The 24,796-nt window shown below is 40.8% G+C and overlaps 1 protein-coding gene across 1 annotated transcript in view; it reads left to right on the forward strand.

Annotated features, from left to right (window-relative positions):
- Rad17 (Rad17 checkpoint clamp loader component) overlaps positions 1 to 24,796 on the forward strand; it is a 382,411-nt gene that overhangs the window by 312,643 nt on the left and 44,972 nt on the right. Inside the window, exon 14 of the mRNA XM_090380952.1 lies at positions 18,845 to 18,884. Within this exon, the coding sequence (XP_090237078.1) occupies positions 18,845 to 18,884 (40 nt within the window). The remainder of the gene's footprint in view (positions 1 to 18,844; positions 18,885 to 24,796) is intronic.

Here is a 24,796-nt window from a genome sequence, read left to right on the forward strand (position 1 = left end):
CTCTGACTGTTCTCATCTGTACACTGACGGATCCAAGACGGATACACACGTTGGTGCTGCAGTTGTATTGCCAAACAGCATAATTTCACAGTCTCTTCCAATAGAGTGCAGAATCTTTAGTGCTGAATTGTTTGCAATAAGTCTCGCCCTAGATCACATTGCCAAAACTTCCCTCGTAAAAAGTATCATTTTCACAGACTCGTTAAGTGCAATATATGCTTTACAGACAGAAGATCATCCATCTCATCCGTATGTAAGAAAAATTCTTTCCTCCTTATCACACCTTAGGAAAAAAAAACAAAGAGTCAGATTCACTTGGATTCCTGGACATTCTGGAATACTCGGCAATGAACGTGCGGATGATGCTGCAAAACATCCGTCTAACGAAAATTTTCACTTGCATAAAATACCAATCAATGACTTCAAAAACATTAATCGAAAAGTCTCAGAAAACATATGGACGCAGACCTGGAAATCTCAAACAAACAATAAATTATATCAAATCAAGCAACAGCAGAAATCCTGGAAATCAAATTTTCTATCAAACAGACATAAAGAGGTTATCCTCGCCCGGCTTCGCATCGGACACACACATTTAACACACTCTTACCTCCTAATGAAAGACGATCCTCCACAATGCCCTCAGTGTCTGACCACACTAACAGTGAAGCACATCATCATAGAATGTCCACGATACCAAATTGCCCGCCAATCAGCTTTCAAATCGCATTCAAGTGAGCCATTAAGTCTTGAACTCATTATGGGAGAAAAATCAAACGTCAGGGAACTCTTTTCATATCTCAGTTTAATAAACTTAACCAATCATATCTAATATGTCAAATCAGTAACAGTAAAACAGAAAATAACAAAACTTGAACAGGCGCAATATAGCCGAAGTTGCTCTTGCGCCATTAAACCCTAAACAACAACAACAACAACCAACTGCATTAACCAGTACTGTGCAAAGAGCATCAATGACTGGTACTCAAACAGAGATAGCATTTCCCCCAAATAAATCAATGTCAGACTGGGCTTGGTCAGTTTTGGAAGCTGTGCCCTTATCTATCTAGCATTAGCATTAGTAGAGGTATATGATGCAAGAAAGCAAGCTTATGCAGCATCAGCCAAAAAAAAAAAAAAAAAAAAACCTTCCACTTCACCCCTCTGTTCATTCAAAATACCTGTCCAGCTGAGCCTTAAATTTATTTAGGCTATCCACAATACGGGATGGAAGTCTATTCCACCAACCAACTACCCACTGGCTAAAGGCAAATTTCTGCACATCTATCCTACATCTGTCTTTCCTCAATTTGAATTTATGCCCTCTCAGGCGATTATTCTGAGCAAGAGGAAGAATCCCATCAGCATTGAGCAAGCTCAAACCATTCAAGGCTTTATACACCTCTATCAGATCACCTCGCTGGTGCCTAGTCTCCAGACACTGTAATTTGCAGAACTTAAGCCTTTCTTCGTAAGAGCACCCTTTTGTTCCATTCACTAATCTTGTTGCCCTTCTCTGTACTCTTTCCAGCATCTCTACATCCTTCTTGAAAAGAGGTCTCCAGACCTGTATACAGTACTCTAGATGTGGCCTGACCATTGCCTTATACAAGGGAATAATCACCTCCTTATCCCTGCTAGAAAAATTCCTATATATCATCGACAAGACACCATGAGCTACTCTTCCAGCCCGTCTGCAATGCACAGAAAACTTCATATCTGCCTGCACAACCACCCCCAGGTCCCTTTCATTCTCTACCACTGTCAGTGTAGTACCACAGAGTTGATATGTTGCTCTGGGGTTGCTGTTTCCCATATGTAGTACTTTACATTTGTCAATGTTAAACTTCATTTGCCACCTCTCAGCCCATCTGCCCAACCTTTCCAGATCCTGTTGCAGTAGCATAGTGTCAGTAGTGTCCTTGACAACCCTGCCAACCTTCGTATCGTCTGCAAACTTGGACATTAAGCTTGATATACCATCATCAATATCGTTTATAAATACAGAAAACAATAATGGACCCAATACTGAACCCTGAGGGACTCCACTAATAACATTAGTCCACGATGAGCAGTGTCCATTGATTACCACTCTCTGTCTTCTCCCCCTCAACCACCCATTTATCCACAGCAGCAATTTGCCTCCAATGCCACACTGCTTCAATTTATGCAGCAGTATCAAAAGCCTTTCTAAGATCCAAGTATATAATATCAAAGTTATTCCCTGCATCCAGTTCCTTTGTGACTGCATCATTGTATCCAATCAAATTGGTCAGGCAAGACTTCCCCTTAACAAAACCATGCTGTGTCCGAGCTATAGCTTAAGTCTTGTATAAATGATCCTGCAGTGCTTCTTTAACTAGTGCCTCCATTAATTTTCCTGGAACAGAAGTTAAACTCACAGGTCTATAATTACTTGTGTCAGCCTTTGATCCTCCTTTGTGAGTTGGGGTGACATTTGCACATCTCCAGTCTGTGGGTACCTCCCCTGAGTCCAAGGAAGCTCTCATAATTATGGCTAAGGGTTTGCTTACTTCCTTTGCTGCCTCCTTTAATATAACTGGATAGATCCCATCCACCCCGGGTGCCTTTCTTGTGTTTATCTTCAACAATTTCTCCTCCACTTTACTCTCAGTTATTACAAGATTCTCTAGCTTACTGCTAGAGTTGAATACACCTCTGGCTTTCCCCTCGCTAAATAACTCCTCATGTGTGAATGTCGATGCAAAATATTCATTTAGTTTGTTAGCTACCTGAGCAGGATCATCAAGAGTTGACCCATCGATATCAAGTGGACCAATCTGATTCATCCCCTTCCTTCTAGAGTTTACATAAGTAAAGATCTCTTTGCTGTTTTTCTTTGCATCCCTTGCCAAAGATTTCTCGTAATCTGCCTTCGCCTGCCTAACCTCCTTTGTAACTTGGTTACAGATCAACTTGTATCTATCATAGGCTTCTGTGTCATGTGTTAATTTGTATGTATCCCATGCATGTTTCTTCTCTGCCATATACCAAATCAGTTCATCTGACATCCATTTAGGCCTAAACCTTGAACAATATTTCTTAGTTGGTATGTATAGCCTAATAGCTTCCAAGATAAGTTCTTTGAATGCTTCCCATTTTGCATTTGCTGTTGGTAACATCATCAGTTGGTCCCAACTGATGATGTTACCAACTAACAAAATAATGTATAGAATTTAAATACTGTCTCAGTCCATCATAGCCGCCTTTACGAAAGCAATAACCCTTCCCTTTACCCCTAATGGTAGTTACCTCTTTGAGTAAATCCCACTTCAGCACACTGTGATCACTGCCACCTAGCGGTTCATTTATCTGCAGATTCTTAATGCATGAAGAATCACTGCTGATAATCAAATCAAGAGTATTCTTCCCTCTAGTTGCCTCCTGAACATGCTGATGTAGAAAACAATCATCCAATAAATCCACAAAAGCCTTGCTAGTGTGTGAGTGACCAGCCCCCAAATTCCAGTCAATATCTGGGAAATTAAAATCTCCCATTATAAGACTCTCTGATTTACTGGCCCACTCTATTTCCCTGTACAATATCTTATTATACTCATCAGAGTCATTAGGCCTATAGCACACTCCTACTCTCAATTTTGATCTCCCAATGCTTATCTCACACCAAACTGACTCGACACTGCACTGTCCAGCGATGTCCACTGGCTTCACTTCCTTTTATTTTATGTATTTCTTAACTAATAGCATAACCCCTCCTCCCTTCCTATCTAGTCTATCCTCTCTGTAGACGTTGTACTCCCCAAATTCCAGTTCTGCATTCCTTATATCTGTGTGACACCACGTCTCTGATATCCCAACAATATCTGCCTTTGATGTTTTGAGCAATACCTCAAATTCATCAAATTTATTTACTAAACTCCTAGCATTGGTGTACACGCAAGTATACATGCACCTATTTCTATTCTTAGCTACCCTAACATAACCCATGTGTTTACTTGTACCGCAATGACTCCCGGCAGTCTCTGAAATATCCTGCATCTTGTTTTTCAGGCTTCTGCTCATTCCATTAGAAGCAGTGCAAGAATCTCTTTCACCTCTGCCAGTGGGTACTGTTAATCTATTCATCTTTGTCTCCCCTCAAGCTAGCAGTTTTCCGACCCACCTAACACTGCCTCGATAGCATCAGCAAATATTCTTGCACCCTTTCTATTTAAGTGTATCCCATCCCTGTAGAAGCAATCTCTCGTGTTAACAAGTACAGTCCAGGCTGAAAAAAATTCTACCCCTTGAGCCTTGCACAATCTTTCCAGGGCCGAATTGATCGACAAGTCTAAGGGGTTCCCCCATCTCCACATTGTATACATTGTATGTGTAACACAGTACTCTATGAAGGCCAGAGATTTTCAAAAGTGTTTGGAGAATGGAATACATGTAGTGTTATGTACCATTGTTCTTCTGAACTTTTAGCCATTGGGCCCCTGGTGAGACCCAACGTTGTCCACACTCTGCCACTGGGAGGAAAGTACCTAGTAGATTTTATAAATATTCCAGTTGACTCTGCTGCCTAGTTTCTGGAGATTTTAATGACAGGCCAATTTGCAAAAAAAGTGTGTGTGTGTGGGGGGGGGGGGAGAACTCTAGAATTGAATGGCCAAAAAGTACTAAAGAACGCAGTTGATTTAGGTATTGGTTTGAGAATTGGAATTTGTTCACGTTGTTAGGGTGTACTCGGTCTGTTTTCTTAGAGGTGGAGGAGGTAGACTGAAGACTGGGGAATAGATAGAGATATGTGGTCAATAGGGAAGACCGCCCCAGAAGGATAAAGTGTCTAGCGGCGTCACCAGCGGTTTACCCCATCTCCGTGTTGTGTACTCTGTTTGTAGCACAGAAATTTTCAAAAGTATAGAGAGTAGTGTTCTGTTGTGTCATGATATGTTGTTTCTCTGACCTTTTAGCTGTTAGGCCTCTACCCCCCCCCCATTGCCCACACTTTGCCTCGAGGAGGCAGGTCAGGCAACCCAGTAGATTATTTGAGTACTCTGGCAGGCCCAGCCACCTAATTTCAGAGGATTTCAACGGAAAGGGCCTTATGTGACTAAAAAAAAATTGGGGTAAACGCTAGATGTTTGATGAGAGTGAGTTAAAATTTGGATGCATGTTAGTAATTTAGCTACATTAAGTTAGGGGCATACACTGTCAGTCTAGTTAGAGTGGGGGAGAGACTTAAGGGGGGGCAGACAGAAGTACAGAGGCAATAGAGTAGGCATCCCCAAGGTGGTCATATGGGGACAAGCTCTAACAGGAAAAATGGGGGGCAGGGGAGGGGGGGGAACGAGAACTGGTCTCCTCCTCTGCCAAGGGGGAATGGGGTGAACAGAGAGCTGGGAAAGGGTGCCCAGTTCAGATTGCCTTAGGGTGAGGGTTCTGCAGGTCAGCATTGTTGACGATCCAGGTCAAAGCATTTTTTTTTCTTTACTTCAAACTCAAAAAAGAAAAAAAAAAAAAAAAATCTAGCTCCCAGTTGGCATTCTCATATTTCTGTTCCTAGAATATCAGTTGAGTCTGTAGTCAATCCTGTCCAGGCAAGCAAGTCATGGCCTTGTTCTGTGTCTTTAACAGAAGCATTAGGATTTGTCTTCTTATTTGTTAGGTGGATTGACATTGCAAACTCTTTGTAGATTAGTGGTGGCTGTATGAGTTTATATCCCACAAAGTATGAAATATTAGCTAGTTTTGTTGTTATCCCTGTATTTTAATTTCTTTCTTGGGTTTACTGGGTTTGCATGTCATAGAAATGTGTTGGCATTTTTCTGTGATCAGCACCCAAAGTATTGTTACCCTCTAACAACGAGGGATATTTTCCTAGTGAAGAGGTTCTATGCAAAGTCAGAGGCCTGGTATTCCTCTACACTTATCCAAAAAATAATGCTCTTGATTTCTTGGAAGGAAGGTAATTTTGGTAATGAATTGCAAATGCCAGTCATCATAGCGTGATCCCTGAGAAGGTCAGTGGGAATATGCTCCACCAGGAGGAAGAGAGGACGGTGGGGAGGGGAGAGAAAGTGGCCAGGCAAGAGCACCCAACACATATTGCCAACAGGCAGGGTGGCAGCAGAACTGCAGCCTTAGTCTATACCGATTCCTTAAGCACTGTATCCATTCTTCAGTGTAAACTTCCTTCCATTTTTACAACAATTTAAAATATATTTAGTGCAGCTTCTTACAAACAGACAAAAAATAATCTTCTGTTGGATATCTGGGCATGCTGGAACACAGGAAAAGAACAAGCAAATTTTTCTGCCAAAAATGTGAATATGTGCATCAGACATCCAAATACATTACACCAATTACAAACATGTCATACAATGTACCGGTAAAAAAAAAATGCCTATCCATTTGGCAGGAAAACAAAAGCAGTAAACTGTTCTGGATTAAAAATGATCACAAGCAGTGACCATCAAGCCTAAGAGGGAATATGAAGGAGGAAGTCGTACTTGCTAAATTGCAGATTGGCCAGCTAGCTTGTAGTTACCTACTCACATGGGATGATCCTCCACTGTGCAGCAACTGCCAAAAACTGAACTCTCAGTAAAAGACCTTATTATTGAATGCTCATTATATATGACAGAACAACAAATAGCTTTCTCATCCAAACTATGTTCCTCTAATCAACAGATTTTACAGCAGATTCTCAGAGACCAACAAGATATAAATTATCTTTTTACTTTCCTAAAAACAATAAAACAAGTACTGTCTGATCTTAACCCACCTACTTAGTACACCAAACCTGTACTAACTAATATTTTAATTCTTGCATTATGGCCTTAGTAGCCCTTGCACCAGTAAATCAAACAAACAACAAAACTCTTCTCTTTGTATATACTACCAAATTATAACATATGTTAAATAATCTTAACAGCCTTGCAGCACAATTACTAACACCTCCTGTATTTTAGGAGATTTCGAAATCCATCACAATTTGTGGGGGAAACAACCACACAGATTCTAGTGGCCAGTTAATCGAAAAATTCTTGTGACAATCTTACTCTCCTCAGTGATGGATCATCCACTTATACGTGCACGTTCCTTCAGACACTGATACTGCAACAGATCTAGCACTATATTCTCCAATCTTCTCCCAATATTTAAATGGAAAGGAACCAGTAATCCACTTCACAATGACAAATTTCTGATACTGATTAAACCATTTGATAAAATTCTACCCATCCTCTCAGAAATTCAAAGTGGAAACTGAAAAAAGCTGATTGGGCAAAATATCAAAAATTAAGGTTTGGAAACTATTCAGCAATCCTCACCTACTGATGTACTTCCATGAAATTGCCAATTCATACAATAACTTGCTGGAACAATGATTGCCATGTAGCAAGAAGAATAGAACAAGGCTTGGAACAATTTTTACCGCAACCCAAACAGAGCAAACCTTCTCCAGTATAAACAGGCTCACACAGAAGTAAGGTATGTTAGGTGCTCCATTCCTCCTCATTTTACTTTGATAATAAAGTATATGACACCATTTCAAAAATCTTGAAAACAATCAGAAAAATTAGTAGCAGATACCATGACAGCCATTTGCAGATTATAACTTTGAAGGGACAGAATATTGCAGAACCACACAAATTAGCATTTTAGCATTAGCATTAGTTGAGACATATGATGCAACAAAAGCAAGCTTATACAGCATCAGCCAAAAAAAAAAAAAAAAAAACCTCTCATTTCACCCATCCAGTCACTCCAAATGTTTGTATAGTTCAGCCTTAAATTTATTTAAGCTCTGAACTTTCACAACAACAAGAAGTCCGTTCCAGCAATCAACTCATCATCATCATCAGCCATTTTCAATCCACTACAGGATGAAGGCCTCTCCAGCCAACTTTCCAGTTCCTTCTGTTTTCAGTGGCGCCTCCGTAGCCAGGTGGGAAGGAGCAGCAGTGCGTAGCACACGCTTCTTGATTAGACCGGGGGTCGAGCCCGTCGCCACCAAATACGGAAGATGCGGAAAGGTCAGGGAATGACCACCGCATTTCCCGGAGCAATATGGCCTTAGTTGCTAATGCTCCTAAAAACCAAACAAAACAAAACCTTCTGTTTTGAGCACTGGCCATCCATTTACTACCCACAAACTCATGAATTTCATCTATCCATATCCGCCTTTGCCTTCCAGATTTTCTTCTAGCTCCTCTTGGATACCATTCTGTTATTTTCTTAGTCCATCTGTCATTGTCTTTGAGCTATGTGTCCTGCCCAAGACCATTTTAGTTCTTTAGTTTTGATAAGAATGTCCTTTACTTGAGTTTGCTGCCTAATCCATGTGTTTCTCTTCTTATCTAACAGTCTGATTCCCAATATAATTCGTTCCATTCTTCGCTGTGTAGTTCTCAGCTTCTCTTCCATTCTTTTGGTGAGTGCCCTAGTTTCACTTCCATAAGTCATGGTGGGGAGTATACATTATTTTACGTTTCAGACAAACGTTCATTATTTTACGTTTCAGACAAACTGGGATATTGCTCTTCAGTATGTGACTATATTTCCTGAATGCTATCCATCCAAAATTTATTTTTCTCTTGACTTCCAACCATTTATCATTATTACAGCCCAACTTGTCCCAGATAAGTATATGACTCCACCTTTTCAATTACTGCTCCTTCAGTCATTATGTTCCTTTCTGTGGCATACTTGTTCATCATTACTTTTGTTTTAGCCATATTCTTCTTTAGTCCAAAATCCTTACTAACTGTGTGCATAACTGATTAAGATTTTCCTCTAATTCTTTGAGATTGTGGCTTATGACCACAATGTCATCTGCAAATCGTAAATGGTTTAGGTACTCTCCGTTCACATTGACTCCTTTCTGCGACCAGTCTAGTCTTCTGAAAGCTTCCTCAAGGGCAGCAGTAAACAGCTTCAGAGATATTGTCTCCTTGTCGAACTCCTTTCTCGATTTTAAATTTGCTGTCTTTGTCTAGTCTAATAAAGGAGGTAGCGTTCTCATATATTTTCTTCAAAATCATAATATACGAGGTATCATGCCTTGTCTTTCCAGTTCCCGAAACATTGTCTTATGCTGTATGGAGTCAAATGCCTTTTCATAATCCACAAATGCCACGCATAATGGTGTTTTATATTCATTTGCTTTCTCCATTAGCAGTGATATTACATGAAGGTGATCCATAGTTGAGAATCCTGTCCTAAAGCCAGCTTGCTCTTTCGGTTGATTCTCTTCAAGTATTCTTTATAATCTGTTAGTAATAACCCTTGTGAACAACTTGTATATGTGGGATAACAAGCTAATTGGTCTATAATTTACAATTTCTGATTTATCTCCTTTCTTATTCAGCAAAACTATGATTGCATTATTCCATTGCTTAAGCGACACATCTTTTCTAATCCATTTTGTGAAGAGCCTTGCCAGTTTTTGTTTTATGTCTCTTCCTCCCAATTTTAACAACTCTACAGTAACTTCATCTTCCCCCTGGGCTTTTTGATTCTCCATTTTCTTCAATGCATGTTCTACCTCATCAGAAAGAATATCGAGTATGTTGTATGTGTTGCTAATTTGCAATCCATCTTCCCCACTGCTGGCATCATTCTCTCGCTCCTTGTATAATTCTCTATAGTAGTCTTCTGCTATTTGAATCATGCCTTCTCTGCTATTTATAAATACACCATCGCTATTCTTCAGTTTCAGTATCATTTGTCTTTCTGTCAGCAGCTCATGGCTGCTGACAGAAGATTAAATCAGCAGCTCATGGCTGCTGATTTAAGTCCTTTGTTTTCCCTTAATGCTTGTTCTACTTTTCTTGTGTTAAATCTTATGTCCTCTCTGAGTCTCTTTCTAATGGCTTTTCATAACTCACTATACTCAATTTTCTCCTTGTCAGTGTTTATCTTGCTCTTCATTTGTCACCTTCGGCTCATCATAACAAGTGTTTCTTGACTAATTTTTTCTTCTTTGGATTTCTTTTTCCCTATAGGTTTCTTGGGCTTTATCACTTTCAGAAAGTTGTAATATTCCTCGTCGATATCTTGGTCCTGAGCAGTCTGCAGAAGCTCAAACTTGTTCTTAAGTTCCAGTACATACTGCTTTTTCTCCTCTTCAGTTATCTCAAAGACCTTCTTATTTCAAATACAGATATATACAGTTATACCCAGTTATTTATTAACAAATAAAGTACAAATAAAATAAAATAAAAGTACAAAACCAGTAGCTTTCGGAACGCATGTCCCTTTATCAACTGATAAGTTAATATAAAATTTGAATACATTACAAGCAAAGTGTGGCATGTTAATCATGCGTCATTGTTGTAGCACGGACGTGTGCTGCTTTACGCCAGTGATCATCCATCAATAAAACGGTTGTTTCTAGGATGGGATGTAGACGCATGCCTTTCTGGCGATTTAATGCCTTAGGATTGTTTATTATGTTTAGTGACTCTAGCCATAGGCGGTGGCGAAAGTGTCGCGCACGTGGTCCACTATCTCAAAGTCGCGCTTGGGGTCAAGATCGTGGTTGGTAGACCAAAAATGTTCTGCGACCGCGGACTGGTCAGTTTCGGCAAGCCGGATTGCTCTGTCTGACCACACTTTGCTTGTAATGTATTCAAATTTTATATTAACTTATCAGTTGATAAAGGGACACGCGTTCCGAAAGCTACTGGTTTTGTACTTTTGTTTTATTTTATTTGTACTTTATTTGTTAATAAATAACTGGGTATAACTGTATATATCTGTATTTGAAACTATGGATCCCAGTACTCCAGGCCCATTCGTCACTATTCTATCACTTTATGGCCATAATACCTACAACGATTGTGTGCAGTTACAAAAGTCCTTCCTCTCAATAGCCCGCAACAGGCAACATTTACGCTTCGCACACAGATGCAAAAGCAATCGAATCATACCTAAAGGGTTCCGCTACAAAGCCCTGTTCCACAATTCTCACATGGATCGTGCCTGCTTTAACTTCAGCCTACGCACATTAAATTTGTGGATATCCCATCTCCACCGTGAAATCAGGAACGCTGACTACAACAAGTCCAGACTGTTATAACATCTACAAGGTAAGATCTCGCCTATCGTATTTACAAACCTTATACATACCATCTGCCATCGGGCTAGTCAGACCTCGGATACCTACCGTTTACGCCAACAGCGCAAGTTCATAAACTTAAGCATAGAAGCTAACTCCTTAAAGGCGAACACTCGTTCAAACGACACGACTTCTTTCGTCTTGAATCTAAGTAAAAAACAACTGTCCAACGACAGCTGAATGTTTTATCAAACGGTATGAAATTCGCCGTTATACCATCGAAACCTCCCATCACACAGCTCGCTATGAGTATAGAAGCTAGTATTACCAACCTTCCCGAAGAAACTGCCAACGAGATCCGATTCAAGACTGCCGCAATCCTCCGCAACACTCGAAAAACGTACTCAAACCTCAACCACCGCCAGCGTGCCGCCCTGTCATCTATAAGAAAAGACAACTCCATCGTTGTACTTCCTGCGGATAAAGGGCGCCGGACTGTTGTGTTGGACCGATCAGCCTACCGAGAGAAAGCCTTGACCCTATTACTCGATCCTAACGTATATGAACCTCACCTGATCCTCCCGTTAAAGTCTTGAAACGTCTGGAAGCAAATGTTAATAAACTTGTCCACGCATGGCTTAAAGATAAGAAGATCCCGACCACGACTCAGCATCTTCTACGTGCTACTGGCTGCCAACTACCGCAATTCTACGGATTACCAAAGATCCACAAACCGGGTATTCCTCTCAGACTTATAGTGTCTTGCTGCAGTGCCCCAACGTATGAACTGTCCAAACATATCGCGAGCCTCCTCTCGCCTCTTATAGGTAATACATCTCACACCATTAAAAACAGCAGTGAATTCATTAACCTCATTAAGGACCTTTCAATCCCTGACAACTCTGTCATGGCATCATTTGACGTGGTTTCTTTATTCACCTCGATTCCCGTCCAACAGGCCGTGCACTGCGCCAGAAGGCTCCTTGAGAGCGACTTAAGCCTCCAATCCAGGACGTCACTATCCACTGATGACATCTGTACCGCCCTCAACCTATGCCTCTCTAGCAGCATCTTCACCTTTGAAGACTCACTCTACAAACAAGTACATGGCACTGCTATGGGTGCCCCTGTCAGTTCCGTAGTAGCTAACATCGCCATGGAAGATCTGGAGGAGCAGATACACCAGAACCCACCTACACCTATTACAACGTGGTGTAGATATGTCGACGATATTTTTACCATAATACCACGTGGTTCTGAAACGGTACTACTAGAACACCTCAACTCCCTATCCAATTTCATCAAGTTTACCGTAGAATCAGAGGTGAACGGTTCGCTCCCGTTTCTGGACGTGCTAGTGCATCGCGTAGGCCCACGTCTAGAGACCTCAGTATACCGCAAACCCATGTGGTGCGGTCAATTCACCAACTACGGGTCCGGCCACGCTCCAAGCCATCTCAATAGCACTGCCCGCACCCTATTCTCCAGGGCCTGGAGCCATTCCAGCACCGACACAATTAGACGTAACAAGATCTCCCGTGTGAAGGCGGACCTAACCAGATGCGGTTATCCATCCCATGTACTAAACAGATGCCTGTTACAGGCAGAAGAACTTACATCCAACCCAAGACCTCCGAAGCAAGTCGGCATATCGTCCACCTACATTCCGTACTATCCAGGAGTGTCAGGACGTATCTCGAAGGTCCTTAGGAGTTACAACATCAAGTGTGTGCAATTACCCGGTAGGAACCTACGTTCACTTGTCTCCAGCGTGAAGACCCCTGTCACACCTGTCTTACGTAGCAATGTAGTGTACCGTATCACCTGTAGGGCCTGTAACAGTTGCTACGTAGGTGAGACATCGAGACGTCTCCAGGATCGCCTCACGGAACACGACAGAGCAATCCGGCTTGCCAAAACTGACCAGTCCGCGGTCGCAGAACATTTTTGGGCTACCAACCACGATCTTGACCCCAAGCGCGACTTTGAGATAGTGGACCACGCGCGACACTTTCGCCACCGCCTATGGCTAGAGTCACTAAACATAATAAACAATCCTAAGGCATTAAAACGCCAGAAAGGCATGCGTGTACATCCCATCCTAGAAACAACCGTTTTATTGATGGATGATCACTGGCGTAAAGCAGCACACGTCCGTGCTACAACAATGACGCATGATTAACGTGCCACACTTTGCTTGTAATGTATTCAAATTTTATATTAACTTATCAGTTGATAAAGGGACACGCGTTCCGAAAGCTACTGGTTTTGTACTTTTATTTTATTTTATTTGTACTTTATTTGTTAATAAATAACTGGGTATAACTGTATATATCTGTATTTGAAACTATGGACCCCAGTACTCCAGGCCCATTCGTCACTATTCGACCTTCTTATTATTTACTCGAGTCAGTTTTTTCCTTTCCTTTCCTGCATCTATATCAAATGTGCATCTTACCATTCTGTGATCACTTCCAACCTTTGCCTTATTCAGGATGGTAACATCATTCACGATATACAGTATCTTCTCTTAGTGAGGATAAAGTCGATTTCACTAGATGTTAATCCATTTGGACTCTTCCATGTCCACTTTCTGTTCACCCTTTTCTTGAAAAAAGTGTTCATCACTGACAATCCTTGCGATTCTGCAAATTCCACAAGTCTTTCACCTCTTTCATTTCTTTCACCAAGCCGACCGGGCTAGCCGAGTGGGTAAAGTACCTGCCCGGCAACCCAAAGGTCGCGGGTTCGATTCCCGCCTCGGGCTTGGATCAAAGTACTGCAAAAACCTTGGGAGGTGCAATATGGCCACAGAAGCCGATGCGCCAACAACTACCAAATCAAATCACTTTCTTTCACCAATTCCAAAATTTCCTATAGTTCTCCTTTCTGCACTGTTTTGTCTTTTTCTAACCTTAGCATTGAAGTCCCCCATAATAATAGCATAGTGGGTTTTTTGCTCATTTAGAAGACTCAATTTCGGTGTACATTTCTTCAACCTCTTCATCATCATGGCTTGATGTTGGTGCATAAATCATTAAAACTTTTAGCTTGTACCTCTTAGAAATCTTGAGTATTAGTCTTGGCACCCTTGGTGATGTACTTTTGAATTCCAAAATGTTGTGTTTTATATCTTTATGGACAGAATCCCAACTCTACCTTCACTTCTTTCACTGTTTCCATTGGCGTACAGCAGATTTCCACTTGGTAAACTTATAAGTGATTCATTTCTTCTTCTTGTTTCAGCCAAACCGATGATATTCCAATTCCCATTTTCTAGTTCCTTTTTCAGCTCTCCTGTCTTCACCGATGAGTGATCTTGTATTGTAACAGACCAAGTTCAGTTTCCTCGCATGGCAGCCTGATCGTACCCAAAGATTTTTAGCACCCTCTGCTTCCACTCTGATCCTCTCATTACCGTAAAAGGTGGAGTGAAAGCCTCTGGGGACTGAGGGCCATTTATTTCGACGTGCAATCAACTACCTGCTAGCTAATGACAAATTTCCGCACATCTATTCCACAACTGTTTTTCCTCAATTTGGATCTATATCCCATCTCCATTGAGCCTGCTCAAACCATTCAAAGCCGTATACACCTCAATCAGATCACCTTGCAGGTGGCTAGTCTGTGGATGCTGCAACTTGCAAAACTTAAACCTTTCTTCATTGTTGCAACCCTTTGTTCATCTTGCCAAATGCATGTGACAAAACTTTTGTCCGGGTGTCAGGAATAATATCTTATCCACCATTTTCCAGAATCACAAGAAAAGCATAAATTAAACTTCTCCTCAAGAGAAGATGAACAGTATAACCAGTCATTCACAATGTGTAAGTTACATCAAGCACTGTCATCATCTGGGAACAGTACTGTGGAACTGCCAATATTATTTTTTTCATGAGGGAAAATTCTGTACCACAAATGCCTCTCCTTCAGTAATTGCCCAGTTAGTGTGCAATTCAAGGAATTCTTACCAAACTTGAATCTCACATTATAAAATATTGCAACCACTCCAGAGCTTCCCCCACTACATTGGAGCTTAGCTCTACCAAAACGTGACTCTCAGCTTCAAAACTGGAACAAGGATCTAAAACTCAAAGACACCGTCCTATAGCCGCATGCTGCCATATAAGCTGAATGTTCCAATTATGCTCTGGTATATACAGATAGGTAAAAAAGTGAAACCAAAGTGAAAATAATTGCAGTTTTTACTAATAATAAGTCCACTAATATATTGAAAATATAATCTAGACCTAAGTAAATGATAATTTTTTCCCTATACTCCCATCTTATGGTGATAGGTGACTTCCTATGTTGGTGGGGGGGGGATGTGTTGTGATATTTTGAATAAAACAATTGTTAAGAATGTAATACAATAATGGTGAAAGAAGTATACCTAATTATTTTTAATAAATAATTAGATCTACTTCTTTCACTATTAAAATAGTGTAGCTCTATACAGATAATGATAAAATGAAAGATTTAAAATTGTGGATCGTCGGTTTATTTAATGTGCAACTATCCCCATTAGCTAATCATGGAAGAAAGAATATTAAAGAGTAAAAAAAAATTACTTTTTTTTTTACTCTACAATTTTATTTTTGGTCTACAGTTTTTTTTATTATTATTTTTTGTACAGATGGTTGAGGTTGTTTATGAGATTAGGCTGTTGACTATGATTCAATGATGCTCTGGACATCTGTGATATTTTGCGAATTTTGATGAAAGAAATAATGGAAGAAGGAAAAAAAAAAGAAGAAATTGAGATCAAACAAAAACAAGCAAAAAAAAAAAAAAACTTGAGAACACAGATATTTCTTGAAACACATCTTAAAAACTTAACTAGTAATGAACTGATTCATTGCCAGAGCATCGCTAACCATGCTGCTTCTTGTGTGTGTGTGTGTGTGTCAGGGATTGAGAGCAGTATTCGCACCATCTACTACACAGAGGGTTTGTCAGTTTGGTGCTCACACCATCAGAAAAAAAAGATTCTATATAAACCTTGAACCACCCTGATATTTTATTTGTTTCTTGGGCTAGATAGTTTCACTAAATCAAACTTCTAAGTCTCTGAATAGTTTGAATTTAATTGGTTTTACAGATTTTCTGTCACTGAAATGCGTGCCTTCACGCACTTACCACATCAGTTCAGTAGTAGTAGTAGTAGTGCCATGTGATGCAAGAAAGCAAATGTATGAGCTTATGCAGCATCAGCCAAAAAAAAAAATCACACCATTCCCTCCAAATGCCTGTCCAGTTCTTCCTTAAATTTATTCAACCTATCAACTTCCACAATGACAGATGGAAGTTTGTTCCAGCAATTAACCACCCGCTGGCTAAAGGCAAATTTCCGCACATCTATTCTACATCTGTCTTTTCTTAATTTGAATTTATGCCCCCTTAGGTTCATAATCTGAACAAGTGGAAGGATCCCATCAGAATTCAGCGTGCTGAACCCATTCAAGGCCTTATACACCTCAATCAGATCACCGTGCAGGTGCCTAGTCTCCAGCCACTGCAATTTGCAGAACTTAAGCCTCTCTTGATAAGAGGATCCCTTCATTCCCCTCACCAATCTTGTTACCCTTCTCTGTACACGCTCAAGTAAATCTACATCCTTCCTAAAATGAGGCCTAAAATGACAAATGGTGTTCAGTTTCGACTGTGTCCACCGGCCTGCCTTATGGAAACTACTAGAGGTTGAACATGTCCCTCGAAAAGTCATCACACTCCTCCAAACTGCATACAACAGTTTAACCAGCCAGGTGCGCATCCAGAACGATTTATCTGAGGAATTTACCATCCAAACTGGAGTCCGCCAAGGGGATGTAGCCTCCCCGTTGCTTTTCAACATCGTAGTCGCCATTATGAGGCAAGCATTCAGAAACAGACAGGGCATACAATATGACAAGGATCACTATGTGACTGACCTGATGTTTGCTGATGATAGTGCTATCCTTGCCGGTAACGATGCTGAAGCCACGGACATCCTCTACGACATTGCCCGCATTGCCCGGCCATACGGTTTGAAGATCAATGCTGGTAAGACAAAGGCCCTGACAACAGATGGGTCGCAAGCCACCATCTATCTCGAAGGCGTCCAGATCGAGCAAGTGCAGGACTTTAAATACCTTGGGTCGCTGGTCCAGGAGAAGAAAGTTGCATCCACCATGGAAATCCACAGCAGAATTGGACAGGCGGCCACTGCGTTCGCCTCGCTCAAATGGTGTCTGTGGAAGAGGACCAACATTTCCACAAAGACTAAAATCTGACTCTTCCGGACTTTGATCCTGCCCATTCTTCTTTACGGATCGGAAACATGGATTTGTCTCAAGTTAGATTTGAACAAACTTGAGGTATTCCAAATGCGATGCCTGCGGCAGATCTTGGGCATCTCTCTTCGCGATCGCATCACTAATGATACCATCCGCGCCAGATGCCAACAGCAACCAACCATTGCCGACCAAATCCAGAAGCGAAGGCTTAGATGGTTTGGCCACGTATGTAGAATGGGCACGAACAGAATACCATCCACACTCCTTTGGAGACAACGACCCACCCAATGGAGCATCCAACAGACCGCGCCTAGGAAAACGTGGGCCAAGCAAGTGGAAAATGACTTGAAGAGCCAACGTCTCGACCTTAACCAGGCCAGGACTGACGCCATGGATCGTAAGGTATGGAAGAACATCACAGAGCAAGTCCGAAACCCTGCGGCACCTACAGCAGCATACTGGTTGCATGGCCAACCGCCTCCCCCAGCTGCCAGCTAAGGACCAAAGAAGAAGAAGAAGAAACTTCAGTTGCCACTTCTTAGCCCATCTGCCCAAATTATCTAGATCCTGTTGCAGTAGCACACTGCCATTACTGTCATTAACAACCCTGCCAACCTTTGTATCATCTGCAAACTTCGACACTAAGCCTGATATACCTTCATCAATATCATTGATAAATATACAAAACAACAGTGGACCCAACACCGAATCCTGTGGGACTCCACTAATAACATTAGTCCAAGAAGAGCAGCACCCATTGATTACCACCGTCTGTCTTCTCGCACTTAACCATCCTTTTATCCATTGTAGCAACTTACCCTTAATACCATTCTGCTCCAATTTGTACAATAGTCTTCCATGCGCAACAGTGTCAAAAGCTTTCCTGAAATCCAAATATATGATATCAAAATTATTTTTTGCATCCAGTTCCTTTGTAACCACATCATAATATCCTATCAAATTTGTCAGACAAGACTTTCCCTTAACAAACCCATGCTTTGCCTGAATTATTGCTGCAGTCTTGTCTAGATGATCCTGCAATGCATCTTTAACCAGCGACTACTCCATTATTTTACCCGGAACAGAAGTTAAACTAACTGGTCTGTAATTACTCGTGTCACCCTTCGATCCCCCTTTGTGAATTGGGGATACATTTGCACATCTCCAGTCCGTGGGAACTCCCCTGAGTCCAAGGATGCTCTCATAATTATGGCTAAGGGTTTGCTTAGTTGCTTTGCCACCTCCTTTAATATAACTGGATAGATCCCATCCACCCCAGGTGCTTTTCTTACGTTTAACTTCAACAGTTTCTCTTCCACTTTGCTCTCAGTTACAGAACATCAATTGATGTGGTACCTAGTGCTTTCACAAACATGGAGAAATGCATGGAGGATGTGCAATGGCTGTTGACTATGATTGTTAAGTTAAGTGTAAATTTTAAATTTCTATATATTACTCTGCTTAACATTTCATTAAAGCACAATTTATCACAGGTGTTTATATATAAAATGTCTAGATTTTTTAATTTTTTTTTTTTAAGTGCCTGAATCTTGCACAGTCTTTGAAGGCTTCATTTATTGGTAAGTTTTTAATTTTTCTTGTAACTTTTGTGCATACTTAATTAAAGTGTTACAATTCAAAGAATTATTTTCAACTGAGAACCTTGATAATGCATTGCTTTCTGACGATCAGAAAATAAATCATTTTCTCAGAATAGCATATCAGAAAGCTATATTTTTAGGTTTCTTGATCATCTCTCTTGTCATTGTAGAGTTTAGCAGAAAATAATTTTCTATTGTTTCATAGAAAATTGGTAAACCTGCATAATTTTACTATGCCGATTCAGAATCGGTTGTTGGTTTCTCCATCATATTACACATTTATCTGAAGTCATCACAGAATTAATAATGATCATCAGAAAAATATCATTCTAATGGCAACCCCCAAGGCAGAATGCGCTGGTCCCACAGGAACTAGTAGTTGTTGGTGACTATTGTCAGGGAAACGGGAAACATGCTTTGTAAATAGGATAGGTGGAACAGAACCAGGGTAAGTCTGCCCTGGTTGATGACATAGAGCGGATATAATCTTTTAAGGGCACAAAAGGTGATATAGTTGTACACGTTGGCACTGATGATATTAAGAGTAGGAGACCGGTAGAATTACTTAACAAGTACAGGACACTGTTGAAAAAAAGCCGTGAATTAGGGTTGAATTTGAAAGTGTCTGCAATTCTGCCCAGACACGATAGGAGGGAGTATATGATGAGAGCCTTGTCGATCAATTCGGCCCTGGAAAGATTGTGCAAGGCTCAAGGGGTAGAATTTTTTCCAGCCTGGTCTCTACTTGTTAACAGGAGAGACTGCTTCTACAGGGATTGGATACACTTAAATAGAAAGGGTGCAAGAATATTTGGAGGCAGTGTTAGGTGGGTCGGAAAACTGCTAGCTTGGGGGGATACAAGGACTAATAGATTAACAGTAACCACTGGCAGAAGTGAAAGTGATTCTTGCACTGCTTCTATTGGAATGAGCAGAAGCCTGGAAAACAAGATGCAGGATATTTCAGAGACTGCTGGGAGTCATTGCAGTACAAATAAACACATGGGTTGTGTTAGGGTAGCTAAGAATAGGAACAGGTGCATGTATACTTGCGTATACACCAATGCTAGGAGTTTGGTAAATAAATTTGAGGTATTGCTCAAAGCATCAAAGGCGGATATTGTTGGGATATCAGAGACGTGGTGTCACACAGATATAAGGAATGCAGAACAGGAATTTGGGGAGTACAACGTCTACAGAAAGGATAGACAGGATAGGAAGGGAGGAGGGGTTAGGCTATTAGTTAAGAAACACATATCATGTGTTTCTTAACTAATAACACATAATAAAACACATAACAAATAATACATCAGCATGTTTGGGAGGCAACTAGAGGGAGTAATACTCTTGATTTGATTATCAGTAGTGATTCTTCATGCATTAAGAATCTGCAGATAAAGCAACCAGTGATCAACCAATAAGTGGCAGTGATCACAGTGTGCTGAAGTGGGATTTACTCAAAGAGGTAACTACCATCACAGGTAAAGGGAAGAGTTATTGCTTTCGTAAAGGCGACTACAATGGTCTGAGACAGTATTTAAGTTCTATACAGTGGGACCAACTGATGATGTTACCAACAGCAAATTCAAAATGGGAAGCATTCAAAGAACTTATCTTGGAAGCTACTAGGCTTTACATACCAACTAAGAAATATTGTTCAAGGTTTAGGTCTAAATGGATGCCAGATGAATTAATGAGACATATGGCAGAGAGGAAAAATGCATGGGATACATATAAATTAACACATGACACAGACCCCTACGATAGATATAAGTTGATCTGTAACCAAGTCACAAAGGAGGTTAGGCAGGCGAAAACAGATTACGAGAAATCTTTGGCAAGTGATGCAAAGAAAAATTGCAAAGAGTTCTTTACTTATGTAAACTCTAGAAGGAAGGGGATGAATCAGATTGGTCCACTTGATATCAATGGTTCAACGGTTGATGAGGTAGCTAACAAACTAAATGAATATTTTGCATCGACATTCAAACATGAGGAGTTATTCAGTGAGGGGAATGCCAGAGATGTATTAAACTCTGGCAGGAAGCTAGATAATCTTGTAATAACTGAGAGTAAAGTGGAGGAGAAATTGTTAAAGATAAACACAAGGCACCTGGGGTGGATGGATCTATATTAAAGGAGGCAGCAATGGAAGTAAGCAAACCCTTAGCCATAATTATGAGGGCTTCATTGGACTCAGGGTTGGTACCCATAGACTGGAGATGCGCAAATTTGACTCCAATTCACAAAGGAGGATCAAAGGCTGACACAAGTAATTATAGACCTGTGAGTTTAACTTCTGTTCCAGGAAAATTAATGGAGGCACTGCAGGATCATCTAGTCAAGACTTCAGTTATAGCCCGGACACAGCATGGTTTTGTTAAGGGGAAGTCTTGTCTGACCAATTTGATAGGATACTATGATGTAGTCACAAAAGTACTGGATGCAGGGAATAATTTGCAAATTACAGAGCCTGGAGACTAGGCATCGGCGAGGTGATCTGATAGAGGTGTATAAGGCTTTGAATGGCTTGAGCATGCTCAATGCCGATGGGATTCTTCCTCTTGCTCAGAATAATCACCTGAGAGGGCATAAATTCAAATTGAGGAAGGACGGATGTCGGATAGATGTGCGGAAATTTGCCTTTAGCCAGCGGGCAGTTGGTTTGTGGAATAGACTATCATCGCTTGTTGTTGAAGTTGATAGCCTAAACAAATTTAAGGCTCAGCTGGACAGGTATTTTGAACGAACGGAGAGGTGAAATGGGAGTAGTGGTTGGTTTTTTTTTTTTTTTTTTTTTTTTTTTTATGGCTGATGCTGAATAAGCTTGCTTTCTTGCATCATATGCCTCTACTAATGCTAATGGTAATAACTTTGACATTATATACTTGATCTTAGAAAGGCTTTTGATACTGTTGCACATGGAAGGCTGCTGCACAAATTGGAGCAGTGTGGCATTGGAGGCAAATTGCTGCTATGGATAAAGGGGTGGTTGAGGGGGAGAAGACAGAGAGTGGTAATCAATGGACACTGCTCATTGTGGACTAATGTTATTAGTGGAGTCCCTCAGGCTTCAGTATTGGGTCCATTATTGTTTTCTGTATTTATAAATAATATTGATGATGGTATATCAATTTTAATGTTGAAGTTTGCAGACAATTCAAAGGTTGGCAGGGTTGTTAAGGACACTACCGACACTATGCTGCTGCAACAGGATCTGGAAAGGTTGAGCAGATGGGCTGAGAGGTGGCAAATGAAGTTTAACATTGACATGTAAAGTACTCATATGGGAAACAGCAACCCCAGAGCAACGTATCAATTCTGTGGCACTACACTGACAGTGGTAGAGAATGAAAAGGACCTGGGGATAATTGTACAGGCACAATTATTTTTTTGTCTGCATTGTGCCTGCACAATTACCCCCAGGTTCTTTTCATTCCAAGAGTAGCTCGTGGTGTCTTGTCAATGATATACAGGAATTTTTCTAGCAGGGATAAGGAGGTGATTATTCCCTTGTATAAGGCAATGGTCAGGCCTCACCTCGAGTACTGTATACAGGTCTGGAGGCCTCATTTCAAGAAGGATGTAGAGCTGCTGCAACGAGTACAGAGAAGGGCAACAAGATTAGTGAATGGAACATAGGGTTGCTCTTACGAAGGAAGGCTTAAGTTTTGCAAATTACAGTGTCTGGAGACTGGGCCCTGGCGAGGTGATCTGATAGAGGTGTATAATGCCTTGAATGGCTTGAGCATGCTCAATGCTGATGGGATTGTTCCTCTAGCTCAGAATAATCACCTGAGAGGGCATAAATTCAAATTGAGGAAAGACAGATGTAGGAATAGATGTGCGGAAATTTGCCTTTAGCCAGCGAGTGGTTAGTTGGTGGAACAGACTTGCATCCCTTGTTGTGGAAGTTGATAGCCTAAATAAATGTAAGGCTCAGCTGGACAGGTATTTCGAATGAACGGAGGGGTAAAGTGGAAGGGGTTTTTTTTTTTTTTTTTGGCTGATGCTGCATAAGGTTACTTTCTTGCATCATATGCCTTTGCTAATGCTAATAAATCGTGTTTTGCATAGAGTGATCGGTATATGGTCATTGGGGATGTTTGAGTACATCAGAAACATAATAAACTTACAATTAGAAATTTAAATGGCAGCTGGGTGGAATTAGCAAAAGAACTAGGCAATAAGATAAGAGAATAGCAGGCATTAGAACACAGTTGAGCTACAGCTAATCAATAATTATATACTAATTTACATAATTAATTCTTCCTTATAATGAGCAATGTCGAATTACCTTTACTTTGCAATGTACAGTGGTACCTCGGGTCACGAACATAATTCGTTCTTTGACTCCGTTCGCGAACCCAAACAATTTTTCCCATTGAAATTAATGCAGATTCAATTAATCCATTCGCCCACTCCAGAAACATATTGTTATTTGACTTTTTTATGGATTTATGTGTGGCAAAAATATATAATATAAAATATACAGTATGACTTTACCTTTGTGGTTGATAGCTGCTGGCACAGGTAGATGGTAGAGGAGGAAGAAGACTACTCCTTCGAAAGAGAGTCCCATTCCATAATAACATCGGGCATTTCTGGTGTTTTTTCTTTTGTTTGTATTCTGGGAAGTGGTTCGATTGCTGGCTCTGTGGCTGGTGTTTTCACAAGATAACGATCCAGACACGTTTGTCTTTTTCTTTGTTGGATAATTTTCCGAAAATGTTACATCACATTGTCATTTAAAATGTCCACTGCTCTGCTGGTCACAGTTTTGTTAGGGTGATGCTTCTCAATGAAAACCTGCACTTCACTCCACTTGCTACAAATTTGTTTGATCTCAGCACTTGAAACATGTACCACCTCTTCCTCCTCCTCTCCTGAGTGCTCCTCCTGCATAACTTTCATCTGTTCACGTTGCAACTCAACAAGTTCTTCTGTGTTGAGTTCTTGTCTGTGGTCCTCCACCAGCTGCACCACATACTCCTCGTTGATCTCCAAGCCAATGGTCCCAATCTTGTTTACTAGAGTTACATCTGTCTCCTTGAAGTCTCAAATCCATGTCGTTGGTCACCTGGAAACACCTGGAAAAAAGAGCCTTTGTATATAACTTCTTGAAGTTGGAATTACTTGCTGGTCCATGGGCTGGATGAGAGGAGTGGTGTTAGGAGGCAGAAATCTGTCTTTTATGAAGTCGTATTCAACATCAAGATCTTCCATACTTGGAGGATGGGCAGAAGCATTGTCCATAACCAGCAGATACTTAAGGGGCAAATTATTTTCCTCAAGGTATTTCTTGACAGTTGGCATTAAAACTTCAGTCAACCACTCCATAAAAAGTAATCTTTGCTCTCCACAATACCAGAAGTTTACCCTTTAGCACTTTATTGTATTTAAAAGCGTGCGGATTTTCAGAGTGGTAAACTAAAAGAGGCTTAATCTTACAAACCTCACTTGCATTAGCGCACAATAAAAGTGTAAGCCTGTCCTTCATTGATTTGTGGCCAGGCAGTGACTTTTCCTCTTGGGTTATGTAGGTCCTTCTTGGCATTTTTTTCCAAAAAAAGTCCCATTTCATCACAATTAAAAACTTGATGTGGTACATAACCTTCAGAGTTGATAAAGTTTGCAAATTCCTCCACATAGGCATCTGCTGCTTTTTTGTCCAAACTAGCTGCCTCTCCAAGCCTAACAACACTATGAATTCCAGTTCGTCGACGAAACTTCTGGAACCAGCCTCTATTTTCTTTAAATTCGTCAACACTAGCATCACTTGTATTCGGCGTTTTCGCCACTAAATCACTGTGCAAAAGTAAAGCCTTCTCGCATATTAGGGCCTTGCTAACACTATCTCCAGCAAGCTGCTTTTCATTAATCCAAACTAA

Source organism: Mastigoproctus giganteus, chromosome 9 (assembly GCF_048544385.1).
Source record: "Mastigoproctus giganteus isolate SK-2022 chromosome 9, ASM4854438v1, whole genome shotgun sequence".
Classification (NCBI taxonomy): domain Eukaryota; kingdom Metazoa; phylum Arthropoda; class Arachnida; order Uropygi; family Thelyphonidae; genus Mastigoproctus; species Mastigoproctus giganteus.